At 35.3% G+C, this 27,952-nt stretch overlaps 1 protein-coding gene across 1 annotated transcript; it reads left to right on the forward strand.

The window, feature by feature from the left end:
* Positions 1 to 3,626: 3,626 nt before the first annotated feature.
* Positions 3,627 to 27,901, forward strand: LOC107791002 (NAC domain-containing protein 6-like). Its single transcript, XM_016612980.2, has 4 exons — positions 3,627 to 3,903; positions 24,855 to 25,049; positions 26,043 to 26,311; positions 26,955 to 27,901. The coding sequence occupies exons 1-4, from the start codon at positions 3,627 to 3,629 to the stop codon at positions 27,384 to 27,386; spliced, it is 1,173 nt and encodes a 390-aa protein (XP_016468466.2). The 3' UTR covers positions 27,387 to 27,901.
* Positions 27,902 to 27,952: the final 51 nt, after the last annotated feature.

Here is a 27,952-nt window from a genome sequence, read left to right on the forward strand (position 1 = left end):
TTCTTGTGGAAATTGACTATGTTTTAAAATGGGTTGAAGTTGTGGCTTTACCCAACAACGAGGCCCGAAGTGTTGTTGTGTTTATCAAGAAGATCATTTTTACAAGGTTTGGCACTCCTCGTGCAATCATAAGTGATGGGGGTCTCATTTTTGTAATAGAGCTTTTGACACTTTGCTTGCAAAGTATAGGGCCAACCACAAAGTTTCTACTCCTTATCATCCTCAAGCAAGTGGCCAAGTTGAAGTCTAAAACAGAGAAATAAAGAGTATATTGTCAAAGATGGTCAATGCAAATAGGACTGATTGGTCAAAGAAGTTGGACGATGCTCTATGGGCTTATCGGACTGCTTACAAGACTCCGATTGGTATGTCTACGTATCGGTTGGTGTTTGGTAAAGCTTGCCATCTACCAGTTGAGTTAGAGCACAAGGCCATGTGGGCTTTGAGGAAGTTGAATCTTGAATGGGATGTGACAGCAAATCTTCGTGTGGAGCAGCTTGATGAACTTGATGAATTTCGATTCCATGCCTACTCCAGTTCATCCTTGTACAATGACAAAATGAAGTACCTTCATGATAAATATACTCGTGGCAAGGAGTTCAAAGTGCGTGATTTGGTTCTATTGTTCAACTATCGGTTACGTCTGTTTCCGAGAAAGCTTAAGTCGAAATGGAGTGGATATTTTGAAGTGGTGTTTGTGACTCCATTGGTGCACTTGAATTGAAGAACAAAAATGGGGAAGTTTTCAGAGTGAATGGGCACAGGGTCAAGCACTACCTAGGCAAGATTGATGACAGCCACATTGTGGCACTCCTTCATCTCAAGTGATTTGATGGTAACATGCGTCGTGCCGCGACGTTAAATCAGGCGCTTCTTGAGAGGCAACCCATGTGTCTTTCTTCTAGTTTTTCTTTGATTTTCATTATAGTGTAGGATTTATTTTTGGACTGACTGATTGTGAGATGTTGTAGGATTGTGTTGATGCAATGCAGGAACAAGTTGAAAATGATCACTCTCTAAAGTTGGCAATGCGGACCGCACTCATTTTGTGCGGCCGCAAAGGCCTTTGTGCAAGGTTAAGAAATCAATGCGGACTGCAGAAGTGATTTGACAAAAGTAGGAAGTCTCTAAAGTTTTCCACCGCGACCGCATTGCATTTTGTGTGGTCCACGATGGTCCACTGCGGCAGCACTGAATTTCTTGCGGTCTGCAGTAGTCAATTTGCCAGTGCCTCATGGTTTTGAGCATCGCGAACCGCGGTGCCATTTTGTGCAGTCTGTGGTGGGTAGTGAGCTAGGGCCCAGGACCTTTTTCTATAAATAGGACCCGAGGCCCTCCATTTAAACTTTTTGATCTTGTTAATCTCAGAAGCAGAAAACTACTATTCATCTCGCTAAATTGCACGCAATTAACTGCTAAGGCTCATTAATCATCACTGCATTTCATTTCTGGGAACTTTAATTCCTTCTCATTTGTTTAATTTTGTTATTTTCTTTGAATTTTGGTTTTTCTTAGTTCCTTTTTCCTTCTCTTCCCGTTTTTCCTTTAATCTTGTAGCATAGGTTAGTTAAATACTATTTTAATTAGAACTAGGTAGTTAAAACACTGAGGCAACACTTAGGGAATCATTAATAGGTGAATAATTGGACTAAAAATGAACAAAACATGAACCCTAGGTTGGTATAGCTGCTGGGCACTCAGTGCGGACCACGGTAGATTTTGTGCGGACCACAATGGACCAAGTACTGAATGCTGACATTTGAGGACCGCGGTTGCAATGGATTTTGTGCGGTTTGTGGTGCCTCAATGCGGACCGCAATGCCATTTTGTGCGGTCTGCGGTGCATAGATTCAAAGAGTGGGTAGTCTAAACCCCATCTATGTGCGGACCGCAATGGATTTTGTGCGGTCTGCGGTAGCTTCTTTGCGGCCGCATTTCATTTTGTGCGATCCGCAGTCTGCAATGTTTAACTGTCTGCATTATTTTTTTCTGTAATTCTGAGTTTCATTAGTTCTACTGATACTAAAAAAGCAAAATTAAATGTTGATTGCAGACAATGGTGAAATCACGAGGCAAAAGTGGTAAACAATCAGGAAGAGGAGAGTCCTCCTGGGGTAGGGGACAAGAATGATAAAATTGACCCCCACAAGTTTGACAAAACATAAAGAACACAAGGAGGATCATAAGAGCAGCAGACAGAGCTATTGACCAGTCGGGGAGTGAATATGAGCCTTCCCGGGAGGCATCTTCAGGCTCCGTGCTAGAGTATGTTCCTGACTGGCCGGAGAGAAACAGGTTGAGGGATACACCTCCAGGCTCTCCCACTGCCCAAGCATTAGTGTGTATATCTTCTGAGTCATCTGAGGGCTCAACTGCCGGCAGTGGAAATGAATATTCCACCTCTCCTATAGTTTTATTGTCCGGAGAGGGTCCCGTAGCAGAAGAAGGGAAAAAAGTAGAAGGGGTGAGCCCCAAGTAGGTGGGGTAGATAGGACTAGAAATCCGGAGGCATAGCATGACCGGTTTGTAAGTGAGGTTATCTACCACAAGTTCCGAGAGTGGTGGCCCGAGAGGAAATTGATACCTGAGCGTAAATTTATCACCCGGGACCTTTTGCCTCACAACCCCAATGTGTTGAGGAAATTCACAGAGAGAGCTGGATGGGACTACTTCATAAGCCATATGAAGGATGCCAATGAGCATTTAGTGAATGAGTACTACACAAATGTGGCCCATATCAGGGCACCATAGTTACCAAAGTGCGGAACTTGAAGGTGAAATTCGATGGCAAGACCATAAATGATTACCTGGGCTTCTTGGAGGAGGATGAGTCCTTGTACTTAGAGAAGATGGAATTGGGTGAGGAATCTCGTCCTTGGTTGGCGGAGTACTTGGCAATCCCAGGTACCACCCCAGATTGGTTGACTGCGGGAGTAAAGATCTTAAGGAGAACTTTGAACTTTGAGGCTAAGGGGTGGGAGACATTTGTGTGCAACAGGGTAGACCCCACCACCCATGACAACTCACTCCCTATTCACCGGGCGATTTTGGTAGCATCTATCATGGTGGAGTACCCGATTAACGTCGGGAATGTGATGTCTCGGGTTATTACACGGGTAGTGAACGAAGGTGACAGATCTTATCACTTTCCCAACTTCCTGATGTACTTGGAGGACTTAGAGGTGGAAAAGCGGAAGTTTGATATGAAAGTGAAGGCGAAGGCACCTTTCTCATGGTATAGCCTACAGGGTGATGACAACCCTAAGGGCAAGCATTCCAAGGGCAAAGCCACTACTTCGACTGACCAGTCTAAAGAGCCAGTAGTGGTAGTGGCTCCTACTCAACCTCCTTCCACCTTAGCAGACATGGACCCAGGTCCTTCCACTTCTACAATTCTAGAGATACCCTCCTCCACTACATACCCATTGATTGCCCACCGCCTAAGTCAGGCCCTCGCCAGCATCAACAATTGGATGCAGACAACTACTTCTAAGCTGTCTGTACTATCTACCATGGTGACAGCTCAGTCAGTACCTCCTCCTCCACAGGTCCCATAGTCCATTGAGGATACTCTCAAGGATCTTTTGGACAACAAGAAGAAGATCATAAAGAACCAGAAATTGCTTATGGACGTTGTTGACTCACATGGAAAATCACTCAAGGAACTTGCTAGGGAGGCAAAGAAAATGAGGAAGACTCGGGCTTCAAAAGAGTCAGTGAAGGAGCTAAGGGTCGAGGTTGAGAGATTGAAGGCGGATCACCTGCCTTTAGATTTGCTATTGCATGACCCAGCACCAGCAGCTCAGCCCCAGCCAGAGCAGGAGTCCGAGAGGCCTCCCAAGAGGAATAGGGTGATCCTCCAGTCTAACGATGCAGTTATTCAGTTAGAGGACCCACAGGGAGGTTCCTCCAGCCAGCCCCAGGATTCAGCCCAGGACTCAGTCCAGGTCTAGGCCTAGGTCCCAGCAGAGGCACAGATCATAGGGAGCCAATCATAGGTTCCCAAGCAGACAGAGGACCCAGGGACCTAGACTTAGGATCACATACAGACGGAGGGCCCATAGGGAGTTTATTTTTCCTCTCTCCTCTATTTTTGTGCTTATTTTGGTTAGTTGGCATTGAGGACAATACCAGCTTTTTTTGAGAGGGTAGCCCTATTTGAATATTTGGATGACTGTACATATGACAGTATTTTATGATTTCTTTCTTTTTTATCTTTGGTATGTATATAATTTTAGCATTTCATTGCACTTTTTGTACTTTTTACTTTGGGTCTGTATAAAAAGTTACATTCTTATGTATATATTCATCCTCCTATTGTATATTCGATTAAATCCCCTCTTGTACATATTCATTTTACTTTCCGCATTTTTTTCCTTTCTTAGCTTCTTATTTTATGCTCGTAGCTTCTTGTTTTGAGTTTTTGCAATAAGCCTTTGGTTTTCTTAATGTCACGGTTCTTTCCAAAGGTGGAATTTGTGTGAATCGGGTGGCTCTTCCCAATGATGGATGGAATGACAACTTTCTTAAGGGTTTGAGTCTTTTTTCTTTTTGCTTTTAGTAGTTAGTTGGTAAGAGTGCCTCAAGCAAAGCTTCACTTGGGCCTAACACATTTGTCTTTGATCCTATGGTCAAAAACAAATTGTTTTGTATAGGATGGTAAAAGTTGTGACCTTGAGACTCTTGTATTGGCCAATAATCATCAAGTGGTTTTTTGGGACTATTGTGTGCTCAAATCTTATCTAAGGTTGTTGGGCCCCCGACTCTGTGTCTTTAGCAATCCCATAGCTTGTGTGTGGTGAGAATTTGAATTGCAAGTCCAAGTCCCAAGCCATTGGTCTAGAACTTGCCCTAAATATTTGTCTAGGCGAAATCCTAAGTGTAATTTGACTTGTGATATGATTATAGGCTCTCCTTGATCCGAATGATATCTTGAACACTTCCATCGCCTACCAATGATAAAATCCCTAGTCAACCCTTTTGAGTCTTATACCATTTTCCTTCAAGAACCACGATACAAGCCTTTACCTGTTCTAAAGATACCATCTCTTGGCACCTGATCTTTCCTTAGCACATGGCAAAAGTATAAGTTTGGGAGGAGAGACGAGGATTGCAATAAAGTGGTAAAAAGGTACAAAATGAATAAAAGGAAAGGTAATTAAAAAGAAAGAAAAGCAAAAAGAAAAAAAGAATGTTCAATGTAGAAAAGAATGAAGGGATTCAATAAAAGCAAATAATGAAAGGTGCGAAAAGTTGAGAAAGGAGAAAAGATTTGAAATGAACAAGAGAGAGTGACAGTGTGTCTCTCTAATCCCTTAAAAAGAAGTGACATGACTTAAAAAGTCAAATGAATGAGTGCCAAAACTAAGCAAAAGAAGTGTTAAAGGGAAGATGGAATCTACTTAGACCAAACATTCCCTACCCTGAACCAAAAGCCTTCACTATGTCTCCACAAAAGCCTTATATGATCTTGAGTTGAATGAAGCTTACATTAGTGGTGACTCACATAAGGGGCAAGCATATGGTACTTAGAGCCGGACTTGTGACTTTTCCTTTAGAGAGATGAGTGTATTTCCATTAACCTCATTCTGAGTGCTACTATTCCAAAGGTGAGTTTTACTTAGGGAGAGTCGAGGATGTGTGAGTTTGAGTTCCACAATGACCAAAGTAATAGAAAGAGTTTCTTTGATGTGTTGAGTCAACTCTTGAGGCTCTTGTGTCGCACTAAATCCATGGTGTTTAAAAGAGTGAATGTTGTTAATAATTCATGAATTGAGGGCAATTGCTAGTCCCAATTGATGTTAGATGAGGTCACTTTAGGTCAGCTGAATTTTCTTGGATTGACTCTTAAGGGGTGGGTCTTATTTTATTTGCTTGAGGACAAGCAAAAGCTTAAGTTTGGGAGTTGATAACTAGGGATTATAATGCATTTTACACTCCTTCTTACTTAAGTTTTGATTAGAAATATGTACAAAATAGTCCCAAAGGCTCACATGTTGTACTTGATTGCAGGGTTTGGTCAACAAGGTGACAATTTATCAAAACCAACTCAAAAAGGAGTGAAACATGCACAAGTACCAAGAACAAGGCCAAGCTCAGTATAACAGGACTAGTGCTGCCGCACACCATTCTGTGTGGTCCGCAAAGAGGAGGTTCAGAGAGTACTCATTTCAGGCAGCCAAGTAATGCGGCCGCAAAACATTTCATGTGGACCGCATTGACTTCATTGCGGCCGCACTCGATTTTGTACGGTCCGCAAAGCTCAAGTTCAAAGAGGTGCCAAGTTGGAGGAACATTGTTAATGCGGTACGTGGTCCATTTTGTGCGGACCGCAATAGAAGCCACCGCGGCTGCGGTGCATTTTGTGCGGCCCGCGGTGGCCAACTTCAGAGAGAAGATTGTTTCATCCAAGAGCCTTAGTACGGCCGCACTCGATTTTTTGCGGTCCGCACTAGCCCCGTAGGGGTACTTTTGTCTAGAATTTTCTGCCTAGTATAAATAGTTTCTTTTCTCATTTTTAGGTCATCAGTTGTATTATAAACAGCAGCTGCGCTCGTGAATAGTGCTCTTTTACCATTTTGAGTAATTTTACATTAGTTTCATCATTGAATCTTCAAGTTTTATCTAGTAATTAAATATTATGGGTTTTTCTTCATCTATTTCTTTGTTTTCTTCTATAATCATGAGTAGCTAAACCCATTAGCTAGGGTTTTGGCTCAACCCTAGTGTGGGTAATTGATGGGTCTTGTATTTTAAGGCTTGAATGTCTACGGGTGTTTGATATTTGGACTAATTTATGGTTTAAATATTGAATTAGTGGTTGCAAACACTAGTTTATGCCTAGTTGATTTTGGTTCTTCTTGAGAAAGAGAGCCTAAGTCCATAAAATTGGTCCAACAAGGAATTGGGGTGTATTCAAGAGATTGATAGCCCCAATTAAAGAGTTAACCTAGAGATAGTAATACCCGACTTGAACCTTTATTGCTTGCACAAATTATCATACCCAATTGGTCTTGAGAAAGTCAATTAGGGCAAAATTACTCAAACTACCGATAGGTATAAAGTGGGTAGAATTGTGCAATGATTATATCATACTCCCCAAATATGACAATCTAGCCTTAGTCTCGAGAATCCATCAATTATCCACCTAGAAGAAAGTTACTTCCCTAATGCCTTTTACCTATTTAGACAACCTTCAATAGTTTACTCTTAGCTTCACTTAGCCTAATTTAGCATCTTAGTAGTATAAATTTAGGAATAATATCAAAACCAACAATGTTCAGAAGTGCAATTAGGAACAATCTCGCAACTCCAATTTAGATAGAAACTCAAGTCCAATCTCTAGCTCTTTGTGGAAATCGATCCTGACCTTCTCAGGTAATAGCTGCTTCGACCTCTCTTGCTACTTTGTAGTAGTACAGGGTTGGCCTCAATCATGCACTATGAGAATCGCGGCCTGGGTCATGCCATGGCACCGCTTAGTGACTTTTTCATGCTGATTTCTGTGTTGTAATTATGTGATTAAGTTAATGAGCTGCAAATCATGCTAATTATCATGTTAAGACTTCACACCAACATTGTTGAGACCCGAGAGGTCGTTTCTTACTGTCATGTCATTAGCTTCATTATACTCTGTACTCAGTCATATTCATGCATATTATATCATGCCTCTGTCTTGATTATTGCTATTTGTCATATCATATCATTATTCGGGCTAGTATCATGACAATTTTGAGCCTGTGTGTGTGAGACTAGAGAGTAATGACTGAATGAGGCCGAGAGCCTTATATTGAGTGACAGTATGGGATCGGGCTGCACGCCGCAGCGAGATACTGATCATGCCTTCGTTGGCTTGATATAGCGCTTGGCTAAGAGAAGCCCCTCCGGAGTCTTTACACCCCTAGTGAGCGTAGTTAATGATATTGAGGGGATGGATATTCCCTGGACATGGATCTTGTCCGAAGTATTTATACCCGAAGATGGATCTTCTCCATAGGGCTGGAATGGCCTTCCTCGGTACTGGATGACTGCGATTAGTGATGTGTATATATTCCAGGATGGATCCTCCCTGGGACGGATGGCCATATACAGTACTGAGTGGTTGAGCACTTGTGAGTGGAGGTATACGTAACATTGATCATGCTATCTGTGCATTGGTACTTAGAGGTTCCTAAGATTTATACTATGTACTGTTCATATTGTATTTAGTCACTGCTAAGAATTTACTTGAACTGTAAGCATGTCTACTTTTCTGTACAATTAAATGTTACTGCATGTTGAGGTTTGGTTCGTCACTACCGTCAGTCCATAGTTTGGACTTGTTACTTACTGAGTTGGTGTACTCATGTTATCCTCTGCACCCCTGCGTGTAGATACAAGTATCTCGGGGCACGGTAGCGGTTGCTGATCTTACCATTTGGAGACTCTTTCTTTGGAGATTACGAGGTAGCTGTCTGGCGATCGCAGTTCCGTCTTCTCCTTCCTTATCTTCCTTGTAGTACTTTTGTTGGATATTCTTAGACTATGTAGTCTTGTTTATTTCGAATAGTTGTAGTATTTTGCTCATGACTTAGTGACACCCGAGGTCGGACTTGTATTTCTTTCCGCTAGTTTGATTCCTACTTTTATTTTTATTGGATTTCTGTTAAAAATATGATTTTCTTAAGTCTTTAATTGAAAAATGGAGTATTTAGAAATGAGTTTGCTGGCCTAGTTTCACGATAGGCACCATCATGACCGGGTCGGTTTTTGGGTCCTGACATTCTGTAAGATGGAGTAGGTTCATGATGTCATTTATGACTTGTGTGTAAAATTTGAGGTTATTCAGACGTGATTTGATAGGTTTTGGTATCGTTTGTGGAATTTGAAAGTTTAGAAGTTCTTAGGCTTGAATCTGGGGGTAATTTGGTGTTTTGATGTTGTTTAGAGCGATCCAAAGTTTTGACTAAGTTCGTATGATGTTATGGGTCGTGTCAGTATGTTTGGTTGAGGTCCCGGTGACCTCGCAGTGATTCCGGGTGGTTAACGGAAGGTTTGAAACTTGGAAATTGTAGCTGGAGTTACTAGTTCTGGTGTCTCCGCACTTGCGGAGTGGGAGCCCCAGGTGCGAGCCTGCAGGAGCGACTGAGGAGCTGCAGATGCAGCCATGGTGGAACTGGGCAGGAACCGTAGGTGCGATGTAGTTTTTGCACCTGCAATGATAGCGGATGCGGTCTAGAGGTGCAGAAGGGTTCCCAAGGATTTTAAGTGATTTCCGCAGAAACAGAGCTGGGTCTACAGATGTGGTCCCGCAGCTGCAGTTAAGGGACCGCAGGTGCGACTTCGCTGGGCAGAATGTATAAATAGAAGACTTCGTGTATTTTCCTCATTTCCACCATTTGTAACTCGAACTTTGGAGCTTTTGAGGTGATATTTGAAGGGAATTCAAGGGTTTTCCACTGAGGTAAGTCCCTTGAGCCTAAGTACCCTTAGCTGTGGTGTTTTCCCATTGATTTCTCATCTAATTAGTGGAGTTTGAAGTGAAAATTGGGGGTTTAGGATTGAGATTTTGGAGAGTGAACTTTGGATTTTTGAGTGACAAAATGAGATCGAATTTTGGTAAATTTGGTATAGTTAGACTCGTGAGTGAATGTGCTTTCGGGTTTGGTGACTTTTGTCGGATTTCGAGATGTGGACTCGAGGGCCGGGTTTGAGCTAATTTCAGGATTTGAGTCTAATTTAGTAGTCTTTCTTGTGGAATTGATTCCTTTAGAATATATTAATAGTATTGTACTGTTTGTGGCTAGATTCAGGGCGTTCGGAGGCCGATTCGATAGTCAAGGGAATTGCGGAGTAGAGATTTGCTCGAATTGAGGTGAATAACAGTTGTAAATCTGGTTCTGAGGGTATGAAACCCAGGACATTGGGTCTTGTGACTATTTTGGAGGTGACGCACATGCTAGGTGATCGGTGTGTGGGCGTGCACCGAGGATATTGTGACTTAGTCTGTCACGTAGAATTGTAAAGTTGAACAACATCCTGTTAGCTATATACTCTCTATGTGTTATGAAAGATTGACTGTAAATCATGTTAGAAACCATGTTTAGGCTATATGTTGGCACTGCTGGGTCCCGTAGCGGCCGCGTTACATGTTGAATTGCCTGTTAAATATTCTATTTATACTCAGTCACAGTTTTTACTCGCATATCATATCTCAGTCTCTGTTATTCTGTTCGACGCATCATGTTATTGCTGTTTGGGCTGATTTTCCTGATATCTGAGAGGCCCGAGAGACTGGAAAGATGATTGAGTGAGGTCGAGGGCCTGGTTGTGAGGATATTTATGGGATCGGGTTGCACACCGCAGCATGTTTTATTGATTTATGCCATGATTGGCTTGTTATAGCGCTTGGACTGAAGGAGCCCCTCCGAAGTCTGCACACCTCCGATGAGCGTAGGTACCTACTAAGTGCAAGTGCCGAGTGCTGACTGATTGTGAGAAATGAGTGACTGGGAGGAATGAGTGTTTGTGAGGTTGGAGTGATTAGGAGGACTGACAGATGATTGCCTGAGAGGCAGTATATGATTACATTATTGATGCACACAGTTGCCTTATATCCATGTTTTGAAAATTGTTGAAAGATATTCTTATCTGGTTTTACTTGAACATGACTAAAATAAACTGATTTGACTTGAATTACCAGAACTTGGGAAGCATGACTATTTTCCTTTTTGAAATTATTGAAAATGAACTAAAACTGTGTAACTCGTCACTATCTTCAGTTCCTTATTTATTATTGTTACTTACTGAGTGGGTGTACTCACGTTACTCCCTGCGCCTCGTATGCAGATCCGGGAGTTATTGGACGCGGAGGTTGTTGATAGTACTTGTAGCTGGTCATTGGAGATCGCGAGGTAGCTACCGGTTTTCGCAACCCTGCTTTCTTCTTCCCTATCTTTCCTTATTTTCTGTATTTTTAGATTCCAGACTATGTTGGTCTTGTTACTTTTGGATCGATTATGTTAGATGCTCATGACAAGTGGAACCTCGATATCGGGCTTTATTTCCACACTTATGTTTTGGGGTTCACCCTGTTTTAGGGCAAAGATTTCAGTTATTTTAAAAGTCTTGATTTATTTCTGGTTATTGTTGAAAGTGTTTTGGTAATGTCGGTTGGCCTAGTATCATCGATAGGTGCCATCACGACGGGTCGTGTTTTGGGTCGTGACAATGTCTCTCTAGATATCTGTTGGTGTAGATATAATTTTCGGGTCAACAAGTTTATCTTGTACCACAGCTGCAACAAAAGCTGAGACAACATGCTTTTGTGAACAAAATCTCTTATCATTTAAACAATTGTGGACAGAATTGAAATCCATCATTTTGAAAAGATTTGATGCTCGTAGTCTTGATGCTTTAAGTCTCCAAGTGCATCTTTCATCCACGCAATCAAGGGTATTCCTATTTATAATACAAATATAGTTATGTATCATGTTTTACTGATAAATCACACACAAAAACCAGTACAATACTATACTCGCATAGTATACTTATCTAGCATGCTTATCATCTTTTACTGATAAAAAACATAGACAAACGAGTACAATTCTATACTCACATAGTATATTAATTTAGTATATATATATATATACACTATATCGATATCATATTTTACTGATTAAAAAACACACACACAAACCAGTACAATTCGATACTCACATAGAATACTCATATAGCATACTTATATACTATGTCAGTATCATCTTTTACTGATAAAAATACAGAAAATCAGTATAATTCTATACTCACATAGTATATTAATTTAACATACATATATACTATATCGGTATCATAATTTACTGATAAAATACACACACACACAAAAAAAAAAAAAACTAGTACAATTCTATACTCACATAGTATACTCATATAGCATACTTATATACTACATCAGTATCATCTTTTATTGATAAAAAACACAGACAACCCAGTACAATTCTATATACTCACATAGTATAATGATTTAGCATACTTATATATTATATTCGTATCATCTTTTACTGATAAAAATACACACAGAAACCAATATAAGTCTATATTTACATCGTATAGTGATATATCATAGTGATATACTATATCGGTATCCTGTTTTATTGATAAAAATACATATACAATCAAGTACAATTCTATACTCACATAGTATACTGATATAGCATCCTGATATACTATATAGGCATCACATAGTTTTTTAATTGAAAAAATGCAGACGAACCTTATTGGGCATGATTTATTAACCCGATATTGATATTTTTCTCTAACGGTATACTATTTCATAACAAAAGCCAGCAGGTTTTTGTCTTTGTAAATTTATCCTTTTTAAACTTTTTGATGAAATTGATCAGTTATGATGTTTGCATCATCAAGTTCTATACCGGTATCATATCCTTCTTGCACATCAAAAGTACTAATCATATCAATACTTTCGTCAAATTGTGCAATTTGCCAATTTCTGATGAAATTGTAGCAACGTCGAAACTGGAAGTGCTTGCAGCTATAGTATTTTTAGCAAACGACACACATAGTGGGAATGTTGTCATCCCTGCACTTGAATTTTTTAATTCCATGTAAACACTAACACTCATATCGCTGCAAAATATAATTGGTGGATATCCTTGAGCAATAGCATACTGAATAACTATTGTGTTATTGTCTTTTTGCAGTTGCTTTGCAATCTCTCTGAGAAGTTGTTCAAATTTCCAACAGGTTTTTATTAGAATTGCATCAATATGAAAGTTTATGAAATTATGGTTATCATCTCATTCTCCACTATGCTGCAGCAGAATTGGTATATTTTTCATGATTATACAGATTCTGAAGTTATAACTACTTTCATGTCCAAAATTGAATCTCGACAGTGCAAATCTCAATAGTGTTGACGTCAAATACTGAATTTCAACAGTAGATTTTTCGAACTCGAATCAGCTGTTATGATTCAAACCTCAAGATCTCGAGATCTCCAAACTGAGAACAAAATTTTCAGCTAAAAATTCAGATATTTGAGCGCTAAATTTTTGTAATCAGCGAAATCATAATCGAAACCATACGATGCAAATTTGAGCATCAAAAGTTTCAGCATCTTCGAAAGTAAAATCAGCTGCTATGATTCGAACAGATTGATACTTCTACAAATTTAAGGAGAAAAGGTCGAATTTTAAAGAGAAATCAACATCTTCCCTCTGTTTTTTCGGGCTTGCGATCTTCAAGTCTTCAACAATGATTCTGTTATGCTGGTGGAAATCTCAATTTTTGTGCGCTAATTTTTGTGAAATTCTGCCAAATTTGAGCAGCTTTTCCGTTTTTATAGGTAGGGCATTAGCATTGGTAGTTATTTTGAGATACTCGTTTGTTTATTAAATGAGTAGGAAATTATAATTATTTAATGAATAAAATTCTTTTATACATAAAATATGGTAAATATTTTAACTTTTATAGATACTCACGTCTTTTCCCTAAAGATAATAGTATCTCTTTTTCCATTGTTAACAGAAGCGGTAATCATGATTCCGAAGATTAATTTCATTCGCTATTTCATCTTATCTACCCACCTCACTAAATTTCTTAAAAAATAGAAGGAAAATTAAAAGGAAAAAAAGATACTAATATTTCCAAGTTTGCCTTATATATTCGTACTACTCTTTCCCCTCTTTCCCCTCTTTCTAGCTGCGGGAAAGTGAAGGGTTGAAAAAGCTAATTTTGAGAAGAAAGTTCCCCAATTTCTTTCTATCCTTTGGATAATATGTTTTTTTTGTGGGTTGGTAATTAGTTTGGGGAATTAATGAGATTTGCGTCACCGTTAGGCTAAGGTAGTTGGTTAAGGCAAAAATTTAGAGAAACGGTATATATATTAACTTGCTCGCGCTACGCGTGATCATATAAACTCATTCCGAGTACAATATAATACTAAAAGTTAAAAGTAAAACGAACATTAGAAAAGATATATACACATAAAAATAATTTTAAGATAAAAAATAAAATATAAATTAAGAAAGTTATCACAACGCTCATCATATAAAGAGCAAAATATATAATGCTAGCACTACAATTGGCTTTTATGAGGATCCTATGTTGGACTTAAAAGTTTCAATTCTCTTGCATATGAGAGCTCGTGGTCGGCAGGAAAACCGTTCGGCATCCTGTTTGTAAAGAATTTCTCTCATAAGTCGTGAATAGTGGACATGTGTACCTAAGCAACAAACCATTTTTGTGTTATTAGTGATAATACAAATACAACCAGTAATAACATATTTGTGTTGTTAGCAAAAAAACAAAAAAAATAACAAAATTAATAACATTAATTTATTACTAATAAACATCAATTATGAAATGGTAAGAGAATCAGAATATTACTCCAATAGAGAGATTGTAATGGAAAAATTAGGAAAGTGAAAAAATAAAAACTGATTCTAAATCATGATTTACCTCTACCCAAGAATCCCCTCCTCTTCAAATTCATGTCATAGAGACCATAAAGATTTGATATCGCTATATAGCACTCTGGAGAGAAACGACTTGGTGTTCCTTTCCTTTGGAGAAATAATAGAAGATGAATATCTCAGAATTAAAACTTGAAGAGACCACACCATTTTCTTTTTGCTAATATTGAAATATGAATGCTTTTACTGAATTTAGATGTCGTCGGCAAGATCGTTTTAAAATATACATTTATAAATATTTTAACTGCTGTAATTGTTAATTCTAGATTACTTATAAACATTTTAATTGTTGTAATTGTTAATTCTAGATCACTTCTACAAACTACCGCAAAAATATTGCCTCTCTGGACTTTAGAAGCTCACAAAATATAGCACAAGTTGTTTAATTATATTTTCACACTTGAAAATCTCTCTTTAGACTCTACAGTCCGAGCAGACGTAGTCAATTGTTTCACTAATCATGTAAGATAGAATAATCTTTAAAACACTAAAGAAACATTGAATATAATGAAAATATATTTATATTGCTGACTTTAAATGAATGCTTGAGATTCCTAAGCCAATTTTACCAAGTTTTGCAATATAATATAGGCATGATAAGTATCCTAAGCCAACTTTACCATGAACAAAAATTTAGATGCTATGGAATTAAATTTGATATCCGCAATTCGAATATGATAAAGTGTACGCAAATTGCGCATAACTCTTGCATGAATGATGTTAAATCTGTAGTGTTATATAAGGGAGGAAGATTTTTTTAAAGAAACTATTACCTAATATGAATTGATTTTCAAGCAAAGGGGGCATCATTCAGCAAATGAAGGATTTTTTTTAGCATTGATAAACAAAGTAATTTACTCCACTAATGAAACACCAAGATGGTATCAGCTTTATAAAATAAAATGACACTATACAATAAAGCTGCCGAAAAATCTAACCACCGATAGTAGGTATATTCACTTTTCTCCAAAATTATGAAGTAAGAGAAAGAGAAACTCTTGACTCTTGAGCAGCTTAAATGAGATTCGAAGAAACTAAACCTATTTTGTTAATTCATTTGAAGCAAATTAAATATGAGCAGGTTTAGTTGCATAAAGAAAGCGGCAAAGCAATTGTGCTCCTTCCATATCCAACGCCATATCATATACGAGTCATCATACCTTTAATATAAAGGCATTTCTTCTGCATTGACACTGACAAATTCTCACTAATAATTATGAATACTTTTAAATAATAACGTTATTGTCGTGGATCAGACAAAAAGTATTTTCAAGGACAGAAGGAAGATGATGAGTAGGATTCCAAGACAGTTATTCTGCCTAATAACTTTTTAAAAGAAAATTCTCAAATTTCTTGACATTTCTTGCGGTTAATGCAAAGGAAACTCCATGAAATTTCTCTGTGTTCTTTCAAAGAACTGAAACCCAAGTCTGGGCCAAAACCTGGCAAGTGGAAGCTTTTGTTTGGCAGAAATTACTGGCGGAAGTGACGAACCTTAACGCATCCAGAATATGACCAGATTTTGACAAAGACCACTACAATGTACAAATCTCTCCCATTAGCTTCCAAATCTTGTTGGTTTAATTTATAGACTCTTGAGCTTTCTAGTATAAGGCAAAATTCATGGTGAGACTTTTGGGCTTTTGGATCAAGGCAACGGCTGCTTCTTAATTTGCTTAGACCATGTGATTAAAGTGCATGTTTAATATTCTGTTACATTAACCATTCAAGGTGTAATTATTTGGGGTATTAATGATGGGGACGTTTGGTTTTCTAAACTGAAAAAACAGATAGGATAAAAAAGGGAGGGAGGTGTAATTAAGACTATGTAATTAATATGTGATTTTTTTAAAATTTTAATCTATAGCACATAAATACAGAAAATTAGGTAAAATGTCAAAACATTGAGAAAAAAAGATAAATGTGATTCATGGACAAAGAGACATGACACATCACCTTCTTCATTCCCAACTTTATATTTATATATAGATATATAGCAAATGCAATTAGTTTCGGTTGATCAGACAATTTTGTATTTGCCCGATAATTTAGGTGTATTATCATCTTTAACCCGCGCCGGAAACTATTTACATTCGGTAGCCGAAAAAGTATATACAATTTATTTAATTAGCTATTATTTTGAGAACAACTATACAGTGTTATTTTTTTAATAATTTAATGGGTTGGGTTTTCTTTTACGGGCTTCTAGTGGTTTTAGGACGCAATGGGCTTTGGGGATTTGGGGAAGATTTTGGTGGGGCATTTGAATCTATGCGGACTTTTTGGGTCACGTTTTAACTTGTGCCCGCTTTGCAAAAAAATTACAAGCGTACCCACTTTTTCGTATAACTTCAGCATACGGGGCTGAAGTAGCAAAGGCAATCACGCAAAACTTCAGCATTCTAGTAGACGGGCCTGAAGCAGCAAGTGTGCTGAACCAAGTGTGCTGAAGTTTTTGTTTGTAATTGTTGAACTTAAGCATAGTAGCTGAAGTTTTGTTCTCTATTAGTTGAAGTTTTTATTTGTAATTGTTGAACTTAACTCAAAGACAGCTCAATAAAAAATGCTTTTCCGGACCATCCTACTCTGGAGTTTGTCTTTCATAAAGACAATTGCATTACAGTCCCTTGTGCTTGATATCGTTGTCGCTAATGCTCGTGGCAAGGATGATTTCTGTGATTCCCACATTCTTCTTTTCCTCATCCTATGTATTAACTTTGGCCAAACGAATGTGGACATATTTCTATATCAGCAACAAGAGTTAGGACTGTATTGGTGAGGGGCAATAAGATGATTCCCCCATCAAACTAGATAAAGGAAGCTGAAGCACGATATATGCTGACAAGATATATAGCTCATCCAAAACCAACATGCTCTTTGGCGCATTCTCTTCTTTTATTCATTAGTTTTATCATTAAGTTTTTTCAAAAACTTTAGCAGAAGATGCTGAAGTTATTTAGTTCATTTATAAAAACTTCAACACTAAATAAGCTGAAGGATTTTTGTCTTGGATAAACTTTTTCAAAAACTTCAGCAGAATATGCTGAAGTTATTTAGTTCTTTTGTAAAATGCTGAAGTTTTTTTTGTCCTGGATTCATTAGTTTTGCCATAAAGCTTTTTCAAAAACTTCAGCAGAAGATGCTGAAGTTATTTAGTTAATTTATAAAAACTTAGCACTATATGAGCTGAAGTAACATTTTGCAGGAAGAGTGAAATATAAATGGTAAAGGTTAAGTTGTTAATAGAATGAAACTTACAAGTTAAAACAGAATATTCACCGATATGAAATACCTTGTAGTGTTAGTTTTCCCTCTTTTCCTTCCCTTGTAGTGTAACTTCCAAGACCAAACACATATTGGTAGGAATGGACTTGGATTCCACGTTTCAAATGACAAACCATTTGATTTTGAGTTTGTATTTTACATCTAATTTTTTTTAATATAAAACCAAACAAGTATAGTGGATTTACAGTAGTGAATGTGGAATACGTAAGGCAAAATCCATCGATCCAAACAGGTAAGAATGTGGATTTAAGAAAGAGATTTCAGAATACAAAACTGTAAAATAACATTTAATATCATCTCCGAAAAAAAGGCCAATGTTAAAAATAGACTGAAAATTTCTCTTAAGATGGTGGTAGTATTAGAGAATTAATCATAATGTCTTTCAGTTATTAATAGAATAAGAAGAAAACGAAGGAGGAGGAGAAATGGGCTAAAGTTGTTTAAAAATTAGGTACAAGTTAAAACTTTTTTAAAAAATGGGTATATGTTAACCCCGTGCAATTTTTACGATTTTGGTTTTATTATGGGCTTCTTTTCTTTCCTTTTCTTTCAAAATAGAGAGAAGGACTCAGAGTACGAGGACATAAATTTTCCAATTTTTTTTATTTCAATCGTACATTGATTCATAGTAATATTTTATTATAAATTTAAAATAATATAAAAAAGTGGTTGCGCCGTAATAAATTTTCCAATTTATAAAATGAATCCACATTTAAACTCCTGGATAAGATTAAAGGCGAATGAGCTTGACTGAGAATTCAAGAAATTTCATTCATTCAATAATGGCCTGTCAAAGATATTAAAGGTACTTTGTGCCAACACAACTTTAAAAAAATTGAAAATCTTTATTTTGAAGGCTAAAAAGGTAGAAAACTGCAGAACTACGAGCAGGCAAGCCAACAAGGGACCCTAAGGGTGTGTTTGGTCGGAAGGTTTTTTAATTTTCTCATGTTTGATTGACTTAAATATTTTAGAAAATATTTTTCTCATGAACTCATTTTCCTCTAATTGAAGAAAAATATTTTCCCTATCAAAAGAAGAAAAATATTTTCCGAAACTCTTCTTCAACCTTCCCCATCCTCCTACCCCCCCCCCCCCCACATATCCCACCCCTACCACACGCTCCCCCAACCCTGCCGTACCCCTACCCTAAATAGGAATATTATTAAAAATATTTTCTTTTCATGTTGCAGATAGCGTATTTTCTTTTTCATTTCAACAAAATAAATATTTTTTTCATGATATAAAAATTATTATTTTGTTTCATTTTGACAAAAAATACTTTCTTTAATAATGTAGTAAAAAGTATCTTCTTTCATTTCAACAAAAAAGTATTTTATTTTCATGATGTTAAAAAGCATTTTCTTTCATTTTAGTAAAATGATGTAGTAAAAAATATCTTCTTTCATTTCAACAAAAAAGTACTTTCTTTTCATGATGTTGAAAAAGTATTTTCTTTCGTTTTAACAAAATGATGTAGTAAAAAATAACTTTTTCCATTTCAACAGAAAAAGTGCTTTCTGTTCAAAATATAGAAAAAATATTTTATTTCATTTCAACAAAATGATGTAGTAAAAAGTATCGTCTTTTATTTTAACAAAAGAAACACTTTCTTTTTATGATGTAGTAAAAAATACTTTCTTTCATTTCAACAAAATGAGTCTTTTCTTCTCATAATGTTAAAAAGTATTTTTTTCTCATTTCAACAAAAATAAATATTTTCTTTTCATGATGTAGAAAAAGTATTTTCTTTCATTTTAACAAAATGGATACTTTTTTATGTTGTAGAAAGAGTATTTTCTTTTTAGTTGTAGCACAAATTTCAACGTTATTTTTGAGTGAAAAAGTAAAGTAGTACATTAGTCTCTTTTGGGTTTGTGTAAATTTTGTAGAAGTAAAAAATATTTTCTTTCATTTCAACAAAATGAGTATTTTCCGTCAGGGGAGGTAGGGGGAGCACAGAAAATATGGGTATTTGGGGGAAGGGGGTAAGGAAAGTAGCATAAAAAATTATTTTTCTAAAAAATATTTTCTACTCTCTAAACAAACACTAGAAAATATTTTTCGGAAAAAGCTTTTCACTCACCAAACAAACATGAAAAAATAAATGATAAAATCATTCATTTTCTAGGAAAACATTTTCATTCATACCAGACACACCCAAAATATCAAAATGACATATTTGTTTGTCAAAGTAGTAACCGCAAATATTTATCTACATCGGGTATTTCTACTAAATCATATCAACTGATCATGGTTAAGTAATTTGATAATGCAAAAATATGCATTTAATAACCATGGTAAAGTAGAGGGTTGGCTCTAATGTTTTGGGTAGTAAGGTTTGTGCCTTAGGCCCCTAAATTTGGGGAGTCCCATATTTTAAAAAAAATATTTTTATAGGTATTTAAAAAAATAATATTTAGTACTTTTAATACAAAAGTAGAGTTTTTATTATAAAGGAAAAAAAAGTTCTTTAAGATATAGAAACAAAGTAATAATTTGACTTACTAAAAAATATGGTAGATGAATAGTTTTCTCAACATTTCAATTTTCCACTTTTTATTCCCTCATTAGGTAATGTGCCCAATTTTTACTACCCCTTTCTTATTTTGTCATGATTTTGTCTTTCTCTTTAATATTCTTACTCACCTTCTTTCTCCAAGATTTTATTGTTCTATCTTCTTTTTCTAGATTTGATTAGTTCAAATGTTCTACAATATTTTTAAGCTTCCAATAGTTATATACTTCTATTGCTTTATAAACTCTTATTTGAGATCAATAATATCTCAAAAAAGATTAAATGAGTTGGCTATATTATCAATTAAAAAGGAACTATTAGAGAAAATTGATTATAAAAAAAGATTATTAATAACGTTGTATCTTATAAAGCTAGAAGAATTGAACTCAAATAAAAATATATTTTATAACTTTCTTTTAAAACTGTAGGCCTCATATTAAACTTTGGCTTTAAGCTTCGCATGTGCTTGAGTCACCCCTAATTAATTAAAATAAGTTTATTCGCAAATGTCATGCATTTATTGATTGGTCTAAACACTCCGAGTAAAGTTTTACCAAACATTACCACGAAGATTCCAAGAAGTTGCCATGAAAGCTACTTTCAAGACACTGTTTATTTGTGCTTTGTTTTTTTCTCTTTTATCTTGAGGAGCAAAAGAAATTTGACCCGTTCTTTTAGATGATGATTAGGAGATCAATTAATAAACTGTTTGGTAAAATTTCCATAAACTTTTAAATTAGATGAGCATTTAACAAAAAAGTTTTTATTTTTTTAAAAAAAATTCAACTTCTAGAATAATACTTCATTCTAAGAAATAGAATAAGTCAGTATCATTCTATAAGACAATTGAACCTGAGATTCCATTAATCTTGAGACCTCCACCTTAGCTTGTTAATTATTAGATTATGACTTAATTAGGAGTTTTTGATTGGTTCGCCATAGAGATGGTAATGTCTCTTTTGCTCAAACATCAAGTAGAACTAGGCCAACAAGTTGATTAATTATGAGAAGAGATGACATTGTATTCAATTTAGGAAATTTTACCTACTGTAGCAAAGGTATACAATCTATATATTTATTATAAATCAAAATTATTTTAAAATATTATTTTCTATAGCTACCTTTTATATTTTATAGCAAAATAAGTATTTATGGTATGTACTACCATTGAGGCATGAAATACGCTATTTATGTTTTTCATCCCTCTTAGACAACTGGACATACATATTTTTAAGGTGATTTCCGTTATTGTATTTATAAATACATGGCGCAAATACATGTGATTACATGCGCATACAACTGAACTACCCTGATTTTAGGCACATTTTACAGTTGTATTCATGAATACAACAACGCGAATACATGTGAATACATGAACGAAAGCGGGACTGCCCTGATTTTAGGCCTTTTTGACTGTTGTAATCATGAATACATGGCGCGAATACATGTGAATACATGCGCGTATAGTTGGACTGCCCTAATTTTAGACGCTTTTTACTACTGTATTCATGAATACAGCATCGCGAATACATGTGAATACATGCACGTACAGCTGGACTGTCCCAATTTTAGGCGCTTTTTGCTGTTGTATTCAAGAATACATTGCGTGAATACATGTGAATACATGCGCGTACAGCTGGACTACCTTGATTTTTAGGCACTTTTTGTTGTTGTATTCATGAATACAGCAATGCGAATACAACGAATACACTATCGTAACAGCTGAATTCTAGCTATAGGAAATAATTATGTATATGGTAGCTATAGAAAATTAATAGCCACTAAACAATGGTGGTTTATGAAAATTCCTCTTCAATTTATTCACCCTGATGTTTATATTAAATCAATAAACATGTGATATTTTCCTTCACATAAAACTTTAAGAATTTATCATTAACTAACTGTTATGTATTCTAACCTCTATTAATTATGGTTAAATAGCTTGATTTGGTGTTATTACATTGAATGTGATTAAACATTTTTTTATTGTATAAAAAAGGACAGTCTGATGCATAAGGCGTTTTGCATTCAGGCAGGATTCGCAGAAAGGCTGCACCCCAAGGGATATAACGTAGACAGCTACCCTAATACAAGCATTAATGAAAATATAAAAACAAATTTACCGTTACTCTAAGACCTTCCGTAGTGGGCTATATCTTCCCATTGTATAGTGGCAAGAAAATGAATGGAAATAGGAAGGGGAATATAAAAATGGGGAAAGTGGAGGTTGAACCATTTTTACGATCAAGATTCAAGAGATTGTGGTCTCTCCAATTTCGTTAATTATTAATGTGTTAAGCGTAGACTTTCAAGTCAATTTTTCCAATAAAAAAAAGGGTTAAAAAATTTCTACTGCAACATTCCCTTGTCATCTTCAAACCTTGGTTTTTTAACGCGCGTTTGTACTTTGAATTTACCAAACATGGAAAAACCTTGATATTGTGTTACTCTTTTTCCATATAGGATTTAGACAATATTTCAAATAGTTTTGATTAATGCTTCCTTTCTTTTGTTTGAAATAACTTCATTGCTTAAATTTAACATCTACCCTTTATACCTCAGTTCTTGTACGGAATTAATTTTATTCCTTTGTAGGTGTCCTAAACCAAAGCTTTTGTTTTCTTTAACTGATAATTTCAATACATGAGGTAGATACTAGTGAATCGAATATAATCTAGTCGATTTACTGAAACTATTCCAAAATCACTCCAAAATATAAACTATTTAAATCAAAATAAACTTAATACTTCAAAATATGACTCACAAGTCACCTGGCTTCAATATTTATTAATGAATTTAATTTATATATATATATATAGATAGTGTGAAAAATCATCAATATATTTTAATATGTTTTATCGCAAGTTACTCGTCTTATTTTTCATGTATTTAACCTCACTTTTTATGACACAATTTCTTGTAGTACTTCCTTAATTAGGCGATCTGATAATATAAAAAAAAACTTTTTACACTATCAAGGTAGAAGTTAAACTTTTTTATTTTATTTGGAATACAATTCATCGGTACAGTTATGTTCCGAGGTTCATCACATTAGTATATCTGACGGGGGAGACATGATTTTTTCTAAGGGGTTCAAAAAAAAAAGTTAAAAAAGATTGTAGTTTTCGAACCCCCTTAACCACTAAGTTATGCTTTTGGACGGTCTAAGGGGGATTTAAAATATAATATATAGAGATAAAAATAAATTTTGCCTCATATATATAGTGTATTTTTTCAGCGAAGGGGATTCAGATAACCCTCCCGCCCCTTAAACCCCCCTGAGTATATCGTTTAGAAAAGCAAAAACTATTAACATCATAATGATCTAATGTAAGCAAAAATAGATACAGTAATTAGGTAGGACCGTAGGAGTATGACCGATTCAACTTAACGAAGCATAAGTCACAGTTGATAGAAAATCTTGACCTTGACAGTTGCTAATGAAGGTTGAAACTGTTCACAGATTCTATAGACTAATGGTAGAAACTCTTTCAATGTTAATTTGGAAAATCAACCTTTGAAACTTCAACCTTATGATAATTAGGGGTGTATAAAAAAAATCGATAATTTGAGTCAAACCGGAAAAAAAAAACTTGATTGTGGTTTAAGATGATTTGGTTTGGTATTGGAAAAAAAACCGACCAAAATTGGTTGGTTTGGTTTTAACTTTAAAAAGTCAAACCGAAACTAAATCAACCCGATAGTACATTTATATAATTTTTTTTAAAAATATTTTATACATATAAATATTTTATTGTAATATAATTAATAAATATTTTTAATTTTTTTAGTTTTATCTTTTAACGTATTATTTCAAATTTGGACTTAACATTCTTGAATCGTAAATAAATTTAATAGCCCGTAAATACTAATGCTCACAAAATAAATTCAATTCAACACTAGGAATGACGATAATGTTGGATATCTATTTTTTAGTTTTACATTGGTTTATAATGAAAGTGCATAACTTAGTTTATCTTTTTCTTTAGTGCTTAGTTACGTAATTAATAGTACTTATTAGCAATACTTATTTTAGCATGACCTGTATAATATTTTTAGATTATGTTAATTTTTATTATGGCTTATTAATTAATAATATTTGCTTTATGAAAATTTATTATTTTTGTTATTGAATATTATAGCATAATGCTATGCCTTATCTCATATTATTGTGTTATTTTCTTGGAAAATAAACTATAGAGTTGTATCTTACTAGGACTAAAGAAATATTTGAAGCACAAGTTACACATGCTATGTTATGAGGACTTTACCGGAAAAAAAATCGAAAAGCCCGAAAAACCCGAGATTAAAAAGCCCGACTTTATTGGTTAGTTTGGTATATAGATTTTAAAACCCGACACCATTAATTTGGTTAAAACAAAAACCTTGTAAAGAAAATTGATGTCAGTGCCGAGAATATACTAACCCCACAGTCATGACAGCAGTGGCCACAAACGCGTCATTCTTAGTCTAGGAAAGACTTGAAGTCTTTGACACTTTTAGTGATAAGTCTTTCTTCTTAGGTTTTTTCTTATGTTATAAATATATCACTTGGTATATTATGGCTAAGTATAACTAAGCAATTTTAATATATTCAATCATCCGAATAATAGAAGAATCAGCAATGGAGTTTGCACTGCCGGGCTTCCGCTTTCATCCAACCGAAGAAGAACTTCTTCAATTTTACCTTAAAAATAAGGTCCTCGGCTTGAAATTGCGTTGTGATGTTATTGGCCTTCTCAATATTTATCGTCATGATCCTTGGGATTTGCCAGGTATATATATATATTTTTTGTCATATGGTTATGGATATGCAAATCATATTTGATTTTGAGATAAGTTGAAGAAATCAGAGCTATGAACAACAGAAAATTCCCGATATTGAAATTTCTACATTTAGTTTAAATGTAAAACAAATGTCGATATTAATTAATTTTGTGACACTTATCTAATTTAATGTAGTAGGAGGAGAATATTGGAGCAACGATAAAGTTATCTCCATATGGCCTATAGGTAACGAGTTCGAGCCGTAAAATTATCCATTGATACTTGAATCGGGGTAGACTGCATATATCACGCCCCTTTGGGGTGCGGTCCTTCTCTAGCCCTTCGTGAATACTGGATGCTACATGCACCAGACTATTGTTTTTTAAATCTAATAGAGAGGGTGTTTGGTTAAGCTTACAAGCTGATCACACTGGCTTATAAACATCTTTTGGCTTATCTACGCGTTTAGTAAAATTCCAGAGTGCTTATGAGCTCAAAGCAGTCATAAGTCATAAGTTGGTCACCCCCAACTTATGTTTTTCAACTTACAAGCATTTTTAGTTTGACCAAAGCTTTTACTAGTTTATCCTTAATAATATTTTTTAATTCAAGTACAAAATATTTTTCTCAAAATATATTTCCTAAGTTTCTCTTTATTCCATATTCATTGTTCATCCTTTTCATCACAAAGAAACTTTTTAATTCATGACTTTTGTAAAGTTTTTAAGTATATATTAGTCATTTTAACAAAAGAACAACTTATCCGTATTTTTCTACTAAACACATCAACCACTTATTATCAGTCTCAGCACTTCTATCCAAACACATAAATACTTATTTAAAAATTAGTTTCAACACTAAAAAATACTTTTCAACACTTCAAGGTTATTAGCTATTTACAATCAGCTAATCCAGACGTGTTCACAATGTAGCCTTATGCCCAATTTCTTGTAGTGAATGTAGTGGTATAACTCTCTGATATTGGCTAATGAATTGAGCAGGGCTGGCGACTATTGGCGAGAGAGAATGGTACTTTTTTGTGCCAAGAGACAGAAAACATGGCAGCGGAGGAAGGCCAAATAGGACTACTCAAAAGGGATTTTGGAAAGCAACTGGTTCTGATCGAAAAATATTTAGTTCGTCAAATCCCAAGAATATAATTGGCCTTAAGAAAACCCTGGTTTTCTATAATGGCAGAGCTCCCCGAGGCTGCAAGACTGATTGGGTTATGAATGAGTTTCGTTTACCTGATACTGTCTCCTCATCCCAGGTATATATTCTGGGCAAAATACAAAACTGGCCGATTGGCTGAAATTAATTATATTTTGTCAGTTGAAACTGGCTAGTCGATAGCCGAGAAGTGTATAAAATATAAACATTTTTTGAATATAATACATATATATATATATATATATTGTCGGCTATTATTTTTGGGAACGACTTCTATATATTCCATACTACGATATACTCTATATGACAGTTTTGTACTAAGCACGAAATTTAAGAAAGAAATTGTTTGTTAGTATATACCAAAAACATTCTTTCAATCCTAAATATATCATGACATTTCTATAGCTATGCAAGAACTATGTCATTAAAGGAAAATATAAAGTTTAAAGAATTTTCAATTTTTTCTTTTTGTAATTGATAAATCTTTGAGCATTCAAAGGCGTATTGGAAACTCAACAAATAATGGGTTCACCCTCTGTCCTTTCACCACTTAATACTAGTAGTCTTTTTATCTATAATAAGGTGTGTGTTTAATCCACGTGTCATTTCTTTAATGAAACAGACTAAAAAGGAAAAAGTTTCATATAAAACTAAGGAAGATTAGTCACTATTCCGCTCATAAATTTTCTAAGTTACTATTTTGAAGATACTGAATTTATAAGGGGTGAAATTTGTATATGCAGGACATAGTGTTGTGCAAAATATACAGGAAAGCAACTTCCCTAAAGGTTTTGGAACAGAGGGCTGCAATTGATGAAGAAATGAAGACCACAAATCAGCCAATGGACACCATGTCATTTTGCAGTGAAAATAATGAACTAATTATGGCAGCGCCAATAACTGATCAGAGCCCCAAATTCTTGATTACTAAGGATGAAGTTGAAGAAGATATATTATCAATTACTAAGAACAACCCTTATGATATTTCATTAGAAATCAAAGGCAAGAGTAATTGCTTAAGCCCAAACTTTCTGAACGGGAAAGGTAATTTGGCTGATATTCAAGTCCCAAAAATGAGCATGGATTTTAGTCAAGACCCTGTTTGGATGCAGTTACGTAGTCCTTGGCTTGACAATTTTAGTTTAACACCTTCAGCTTTTGTGTATAACTTTTAGTCAAAAAAGAAGCTTGAATATTTAGTCACTTCTTAAAAATGAATCAGTATTCTTAAATCATCCTTCCCTCTACCCTTGGGCTTTTTGAAAAATAATAGTAGTGTTATGCCGAGGAGGAGACTTGGAGCAACAATAAAGTTGTTTTTGTACAATTTATAGGTCACGGGTTCGAGACATGGAAACAACCATTAAACATCAGGTTAGATTGTTTACAGTATACCTTTTGGGGTGCGATTCTTTTCTAAACCTTGCATAAATACGGGATATTTTGTGTACCAGACTATTTAGTGGTCTTTTCTTGTTGTCCCCCTTTTTTCCCCAAGAAGTGGTTTGATGTCTTGCCTGATAAAATCAGTGCATTAATAAATGTGTAAATTATCAAAGGGTAAAATCTATTGTACTTAGACTGGTGATTGTTTCTATTTGGTACTGTTATTGGCATAGTTCTCTAATGTTGCCTAAGCACTTACATGCCATTCATCAATGAATATAAACATTTACGTTACTAACTTTCATATTTGGTCTAATCTGCAAAGAAATGGGAAGAAGCAAAGGTAAATTTTCTT

This window comes from Nicotiana tabacum, chromosome 5 (genome assembly GCF_000715075.1).
Source record: "Nicotiana tabacum cultivar K326 chromosome 5, ASM71507v2, whole genome shotgun sequence".
Taxonomy (NCBI): Eukaryota; Viridiplantae; Streptophyta; class Magnoliopsida; order Solanales; family Solanaceae; genus Nicotiana; species Nicotiana tabacum.